General features: G+C 34.7%; 1 protein-coding gene across 5 annotated transcripts in view; it reads left to right on the forward strand.

The window, feature by feature from the left end:
• The window catches only part of LOC106877756 (sulfotransferase 6B1), a 31119-nt gene that overhangs the window by 16307 nt on the left and 6016 nt on the right, over positions 1-8796 (forward strand). For all 5 annotated transcript variants that reach the window (XM_014926767.2, XM_052970219.1, XM_052970220.1 and 2 more), the window contains one exon: positions 8643-8746. In XM_014926767.2, coding sequence (XP_014782253.2) covers positions 8643-8746 — 104 coding nt within the window. The remainder of the gene's footprint in view (positions 1-8642; positions 8747-8796) is intronic.

The following is an 8796-nucleotide window of genomic DNA, read 5'->3' on the forward strand; positions in this document are numbered from 1 at the left end:
ACTCTTAATTGCTTTATCTACCCTGGTACTATCAACTCGGATAGCTGGTCCCTCTATTGGGTCGACATAAGGCAGGCTCTCTTTCTCCCATTCATTCTCTTTATTAAGCAATCTATCGTAGTGGCATCTCCAGACCTCTTTCTTTGCATCCTCATTTAATGCAAGCGTACCATCATCCATGCGAACACATTTCTCTCCTACAACATCACTATTCTCTCTCCTACACTGTCTTGCAACCCGAAATACCTCGAGTCTTTGGTCCTCACGGCGCAGAACATTGGCAAATCTTTCCTTATCTGCTTCATATATATATATATATACACATGCTCCATCTACCAATTTCGTTTACATATTATGCTGTTTATATTTCTCATGCCTCTCTCTTCAAATGTTCATACCATATTGGATAAAGAAGTTGCATAAGTAGCTTTGTTCAGAGATAAAAACAAAAGATATACATCTTTATCAAATATGTTATGGACACTTAAAGAGAGGGATGTGTGTGAGCAATCTCCGTATAAACTGGAGCATTATAGCTAAGGCCTGCAAAGGGGACAGGACAGCAAATGCGAGCTCTGCATCACCAAAAAACTAAATATCATAAACTCAACAGTGAATGTTTTAAGCATTAACTTACTCCTGCATGCACAAGCAACAATTTATACTTTAAAATTTCAAGTGTGACCCCTACCCTTCCACCCACCCTGTCGCTTTGCCACCCCTCAAACCTGGACAAGTTCTTCTCTGGACACCAATTATATGCATTATATGAAGATTATGCATAAAAGACACATTTCCCCATAAACTTATGCTGTATTCACTCATTACAGATATATTTTCATTGCATATATTCATGACATCCCATAATTCTCAGGAAAATATACACAGAATTATGAATTCACAACCCCCATGGACCAAGTTTGGTGTCAACATCTGTAAAACTTCACAGTTATGTACACATAATGCAAGTGTGTATGCATGTACGTATATATATATGCCTATGTATGTATATATGTTTATGTATGTATACATGTGTTTGTGTGAGTGTACATGGGTGAATGTCTGTGTGCTGGTGTGTGTGTGTTCATATTTTGTATGATGTGTATGTGCACGTGTGTATTTATATTTATATTTATCAATAATATTAAGATGCCAACTTGTTCTTTTTGTACATACCTGTAGTGTGTGTCACACTTCAAAAGAAGTGAGTGGCAAAGCGAGAGATTGGAGGACAGAGAAAGTGAAAGAGTGAGAGAGAAAGAGAGGAAGAGAGAGAGTGTGAAAGAGACAATGAGTGGTGATGGTGTTCGTTTTGTGTTTTTAAATGTTTACCACATTGCAAGAAAAGTAGATACATAGATCGAAAGAAAAGTTAATACATAGATACATACGTTGTTAAATTTAAAAGCGGGAGAGAAGAGGGACACAGAGGAAGAAAAAGAGAAAGAAAGCGAGAGAGACAGTAGATACATAGATCGAAAGAAAAGTTGATACATAGATACATAGACACATTGTTAAATCAAAGACGAATAACTACAGCAAATATTGGATGTCACTTTCACTTTTCATTACCACACGATAAAATTAACTCACAGTGCGCTGCTGGGAATCGTGCTCATAACTTTACAATCATGGGCCAAATACCTCTAACCACTGAGCCATGCACCTTCACTCTCTTAACTGTAGAGAAAGGGAGTGAATTGATAGACAGTGAAAGGAAAGCCTCAGTCATTTACAATGACACTTGGACTGAAATACGATCGATCTTTTCTAGCTTTACATTTAACAACAACGAAGAGAGAGAGAGAGACATATTTAGTAATGAATAGAGGGAAAGTCTTTTAGGTGTTTATGTTTTGATTCTGGGAGTTCTAGAATGATCAACTGTTATTTCTTTCTTCTTTCTCCCACCCCCGGTACTTATTCACCATCTTTCATAGTTCTTCATGTAATTTTTTCAGACACATTTAACATTTTCTCTACAAACTACAAACAAGCCCTCCTCCCTCCCTTTTTTTCATGCAAAAACTAATGCAAATTTCAAATGGAGTATAGCTGTGAAAAGAGCCCAGATAAATGGATAACACCACCTACAAAATGGGTTGGGGAGAAAAGTTGCCAACAGACGGCTACACGAAATTCAACTCTATACTTTAAAGAGTCTTCTACTATAGCCTTGGGCTGACCAAAGCCCCATGAGTGAATTTGATAGACAGAAACTGAAAGAACCCTGTCATATATATATATATAAAGGATGTGTTATAACACTATTCCACATATACAAAAACAGCCATACCAATAATCCAACATACCTCCATCATCAGCTGCCCTGCAGATATCATTATGGTTTTGACATCTGAGGAGTACCATTCAATCCGGCAGTGTCAACGGCACTAAAAAAAGTGCTGCTTGGGAACAAACATACCAAAAAGCAAAGCACAACTTTCAAACACCTTTACCCTATGTACAATAGTATTCAATCAAATATAGGAAGGATTAAACACTAACTTTAAAATTAAACTATAACATGAAACAAATCTATGTACATCAGCATCGGTATTAAAAGAAAAACCTACAATAACTAAATTATATGCTAAATAGCGACCAAGTCCATACGAATAATAGTCCCACCAATCTTCCAGAGTTGATACTATAATAACAGAAAGTGAAAGATTTATTTCAATTCTCTCCAAAACGAAAACACGATTGAATTTAATGAATAATATAATTGAGTGAAATACATTATTTCATAATTCAAAAGTTAATAATAAAAACACTACATACTCTTAATATATATTACCCTTACAAGCTATAATGTAAACTTACCAGTAACTAATAAAAACAATAAATTTATAAATAGGAACTAATAAAAGTATACTTGTAAATAACTATTATATTTATGTGTGTGTGTGTGTTGTGACTGAATCAAGTAAAAGAATAAAAGAATACCAGAAGGACGTTCCTTACCACTAAACCAAGAAAGTTCATTGAATATTTACGATGTATTTTAAGGCTAAATAGTAATTCTGTTTCCGTCTGCATAACGGATATTTTGGTTGGATTATATAGTTAAGTTTTACACTTCTTTCTATATTCTGTAACTGTCACAGTATAAAAAAACATTTCTCATGGCACCAGCACACAATTTACAGATGCTTGCATTTTTTATATTTCCCGTGAATTTTTCACAGGTCCAGCTAGTATTTGTAGATTTCGACTTGCACGAATATTCTTGCATAAAATAACGTGGGAATTAATCAATCGATGATGTATACACTTCATTGTAAAGAACCAAGGATAATGCAAGGGAAAGAACAATTAAAATTTTTCTATCGCTTACCTCCCATGATTTGTATCTTGAAATCCTGTTCGGTCTCCTGTGGCTTTGTACATTCTCATCCAAGATGGAGACAAGTACCAACATTCCTTGATCATTCTTGAGAGATTTCTTTGGTAGCCTTGTTAATCCACAAATAAAATGTGTGTGTGTGTGTGTGTATGTCTCCGTACATGCAAGATTTCTTACCAATAGAGAAAGAGCCAGTTTCTAACCTAGATCCAAGGATCTTTCACTGGAATTTCAACAACATTAGCAGGGTATTTTTGTATATATGTATGTGTGCAAATTTGTATGTTTTACTTTGTTTGTCTTCCCATGCATATACTTGAATATATCAAGACATGCTCATAGAAACTTAAATGATAAACTTCTGGAAAGTTTTACAGTTTCAGTGATGGATTGGATCTATAGTCTTCGATTCAGCTTTCTCTTTTCTGACTTTCAGAAGCCTAATTTCTCAAGATTTGGTATTTAGACAGTGTGTTACATATCCCGGTGCCCCAATAATTACAGGTATAGACCTGAATTTGTAATCTGGGTAGAGTAACTGCAGATTTCTCAATAGTACTGCGTAGGTATTCTCTTTTTCACTGATCTTTAGCTTTATGTTAACATCCACTGGGTAGCTGATTTCTGTGCACAGTTTCTCTTCTCTATCCCAAATCATTATATCAGGTCTATTATGTTTACATTTTATTGAGGTTTTCAGTACTCCTTTTTATTATGATTGTCTATGGCTTCTATTATACTATGGGTTCTTAGTTCTTTATCCTCAGGATTATCCTTTCGATGGATTTCATTATATAGTGTCCTAGCTACAACATCATGTTTCATTGATAGATAATACTATGATGACATTTTCAGACAACTGCTTATGATGTGGGTGATATGTTCGGTGTTAACTCCAGAAAGTCTTCATCGGTTGTCACATTTTACTGCTTTTCCTGCATCTCTGTCCCTTTTGTGCATCAGGTATTTGTTGATATTTCCTGTTCCTGCATTGCAAATGCATACCCTGTAAAGTGGGAGGTAGTAATCTGGTTGTTGGTCTATGATCGACTGCTTTGATGATCAATGTTACTATCATCTATGAGCTTTCTGCTAACATATCCATGCATGGTCTTCTGCTCATGTATTGTTTTCCGATTTTAATTTTGTCTTGTAAAGTAACTGGCAGTTCATGAATGACATTACACAAAACATTTTTAATTTCATTTTCTACTCGCAAAGCAGCAATCATGATATCTTCCAATGGTTCAGCATTTTTTAAAATCAGTTTTGGTAGACAATCAGCATGTCCTAATCTCTTGGATGGTATATACTCCATCTTGAAATCATAGTTTAATAATATTGTACCCCAGCTTTGATAGTGTGGATAGGAGTTGCTTTTTTCAACACAAATATTGAAAATAATGGACGATGATCAGTCTGTAGATGAAAACTTCTACTGTGTAAAAAGCTGTAAAATTTTTTTTTTTTTTTGGCAAAAATAATCGCTAGAGCTTCTATTTCAATTTGACTATAATTTTTCTCTGCTGATATCAGAGAACATGAGTCATGAACCACTGTCTTCATGTTACCGTCTTTATATTTATGTAGCATTACTGCTCCTATACCATACTCAGAAGTGTCTGAAGCTACAACAATCTCCGCTGCAGGATCGAAGTGTGCTGACAACATGTCAGATATTAATATTTTTTTTTATTTCATCAAACGCCTTTTGACAATTTTCCAACCAATTCCATTTCATATCTTTTTCCAGCAGATTATTCAGTGGAACCCTCACCTAATGTATATTTGGAATATAATTTTGGTTATGATTTACCAATCCTAAAAATGCTTGTACGGTCACTATATTTGTTGGAGGGGTTATATTTTTATTGTGTCTGCCCTCGATGGGTCTGGTCGACGTCCATTTCTGTCAATGATTTGTCCTAAATATCTTTTTTTCCTTGAGAAAAATTCACACTTTTCTTCACCTAAAGTAAAACCATAATTTCTAATTTTTTTCAAATACATATTTTACATGCTCTCCGTGTTGTTCCCTAGATTCAATTTTAATGAGTATATCATCCAGATATGGAATTGCGAATTCACAGTTCACCAACATTGCATCCATAATCTGTTGAAAAATCACTAGTGTGACTTTTAAGCCAAATGGTAACTTGTTGTATTTATACAGTCCTTTATTTGTGTTAATTGTTAGATATTATAGCATTCATCGTCTACTTTAATTTGTAAATATATGTCAGAGAGATCCAATTTAGAAAATATATTGTCACTGTTTAATTTTGCAAAAATATCCTCCGGAGTAGGTAGTGGATAGTGGTATGTTTTAAGATATTTGTTTAAACCAGTGTAAAAATCAGCATACACTCTGATTTTAGTATTCTTTTTCTTAATGTACCCAGTTGGTGCTGACCATTGACTATATTCCACTTTTTGGATAACTCCAATTTTTTCTAGCCTCTCTAACTCAAAGTTTATCTGTTCTAATACTGTGAATGTTACCATCCATTTTTGTTTCAATTCTGGTCTGGTGTTTTATTTGAAACTGTGCTTTTGTTTTGGTACTCAGGCCTAATTTATCAGCAGAACTTCAGGAAAAAAATTTTAAAATTTCTTTTTCAATTCGTATGACAACTTATTTGTACTGAAGGAAAAAACTTTGTTTGTAAAACAATCCTGGATCCATATTATTTTTGTTGGTTATCTACCCACTGATATAAAGCAAATTCTTGATGTTTATCAAACTTGACTGGGTTGGTTGCATGGTGATATCCTCAATCTTCGACAGCATCCTGTTTATTGTTATTGATATTTTTACATGTGAATACAGTGATTCCTACATTATTGACATAATGTACATAATTCCTCATCTCTTAAATATAGCATTGTACAGTGATTCCTGTTTGATTCTGATGTAGTGAGTTATTGTCTGGGCCTCTGGCAGATATTCTTGCTATGTATGTATGTATATAGACACATACATATGTATGTTCACACACACACACATACAGCATCATCTTCACCATCATTTTATGTCCATTTTCCATACTGGCATGGATTGGACAAGAGTTGGCAAGCCAGAGGATTGCGCCAAGTTCTATTGTTTGCTTTGGCAGCGTTTCTAGGGTTGGATGCTCTTCCTAATGCCAAGCACTTTATAGAGTGCACTAGTGCTTTTTGCACTATATATATATCTTTATATATATATATATATATATATATATTCTCTCCCCATTTTTTTTTCTTTCCTTTTTTTTTTTTTATTCTCTCTCTATTTTTGTCCACTCAGTCCTTTTCTGTTGAAGAGCATAGGCTTGAAACGGCAAAGACTTTTCTATTCTTCCTGAGTGTTAAACTTATACAACTGCTTGTTGTTCCCTCTCTTAGCTTCCTCTTTTGTAAATTTGAAGTATATATATATATATATATATATATATATATAAACCATAAAAAGTCAGGAGGTATGAGAGAAGTTGAATTGTTGGTATAAACAGGATGTTCTGGTGAACTGATAGAATTGTATAATGTGAAGCATGCATATTTATGCAAATATGTAAACAATAACTTATTTGACATTCAAATTATTACTATGTAAAAAAAGTCTGTGAAATGGTTGTAATCCTAAAGATGTCAAGTGTTTAAATAAATATATTCGGATCTTTCTGATTTGGCGGGCGCCACTTTTTATCTATGTTTTATTTAGTGTGTTTTCTACCGAAACACTTTCAAACTTTGTATACTTGTATATTTTGTGTTATAGAACAAATGAAAATTTTTGTATTCAAAGTTATTTCATGTAGAAAATTGTCGTATTTCTGTAATTTCAACCAATCACTGACGTCTATTAAGGTGAAAACAATTACTGCTGTGGTTCGTCAACAAAACGTTGTGTGGTGTAATGGGATCTTTTCCCTCGAATAAAATTAGTGCCATTGTTTGTCAACAACAACTATCGGCGGTACTGTTATTTATGACATCGTTCGTGCGTTTGTACTGGTTTTAGCTTTAGGGTTTTAGGGTTAGGGTTACGGTTACGGTTATGAGTATTGGCAAAAATACTCATAACCCTAACCCTAAATCTAACCCTAACCCTAAAACCCGAACCCTAACCCTAAAACCCTAAAGCTAAAACCAGTACAAACGCACGAACGATGTCATAAATAACAGTATCACCAATAGTTGTTGTTGACAAACAATGGCACTAATTTTATTCAAGGGAAAAGATCCCATTACACCGCACAACGTTTTGTTGACAATCCATAGCAGTAATTGTTTTCACCTCAATAGACGTCAGTGATTGGTTGAAATTACTGAAATACGACAATTTTAACACGAAAAAACTTTAAAAAGATAAAATTTTCTTAATTGCACTAAGAGTAAAAGATGTTTTATATGACATATTCTACCAGTGTCCCAAGTCTGAAAGTGTTTCGTTAAGAAAACAAGTGGCGCCCGCCAAATCAGAAAGATCCATATATTGGCCTCTTATACCTCCTGACTATGTATGCCTTATATACTTCTCATGAAATAATTTCATCAATTGGATCTTCTGGGTTTCAGCTGTATGGTTACTCTGCATTACACTTCTCTGTATTATATTACTATGTGGTCAGTTAGCCAAATCCATTAGAGGAGCTCTCTGTGATAGCCACATGATTCTCTGAATTCATATCTTAGACTTCTACATTAAACCTTAAACACTTGTTTTTCTTTATATTCACCTGTTCCCCATGTCTTACTTTCCCATACACTCATGCAACCTCTAACCACCCACACTTTGTTCTTCTGTCCTTTCTTTTATTCACCTCATACTTTGGGGAACACTCAGACACCTCATCACTACTATCTTTTTATCTGTTCCCAGCTCCACCCCAATCTCCTCCACACATTCTTGTAAAATATGAGCACCCAAGTAGCTTCTCTATAACAAAATACCTTTTCTGCTTTGGCCCCTTCTCTCATACTTTGACTTTTCATCTCCTGGCTTTAAGCTACTCCACTTTGGGCTCATTGCCTTGAAAGCTGCATGGTGACTTCACATGTGCTGGTGGCATGAAAGAGGCACCCAGTATAAGCTGTAAAACAGTTGGCATTAGGAAGGGCATTGAGCTGTAGAAATTGTAGCAAAGCAGACACTGAAGCATGATGCTGTTCTTGAATCCATTGTATCAAAATCAAACTGTCCAGTGCATGCCAGCATGGAACTTGGATATCAAATGATGCCACTGATTATGGCAGCAGCACAATGAAATGTCATTCATCTTATCAGTAAAGCAATGTTGTATTGTTTCAGTGAATTACGGTAACTGGTTTGAATATATGCTCCAGTGGGAGAAGGATATCAAAGACCATCCAGAACTACCCATTTTGATAGTTAAATATGAAGATCTTAAAAAGGTGAAATATCTTTTGTTTACTCAAATGTGAAATTTATTTTTGTTTTTTTG

The sequence above is a fragment of the Octopus bimaculoides genome, chromosome 8, assembly GCF_001194135.2.
Source record: "Octopus bimaculoides isolate UCB-OBI-ISO-001 chromosome 8, ASM119413v2, whole genome shotgun sequence".
In the NCBI taxonomy this organism is placed as follows: domain Eukaryota; kingdom Metazoa; phylum Mollusca; class Cephalopoda; order Octopoda; family Octopodidae; genus Octopus; species Octopus bimaculoides.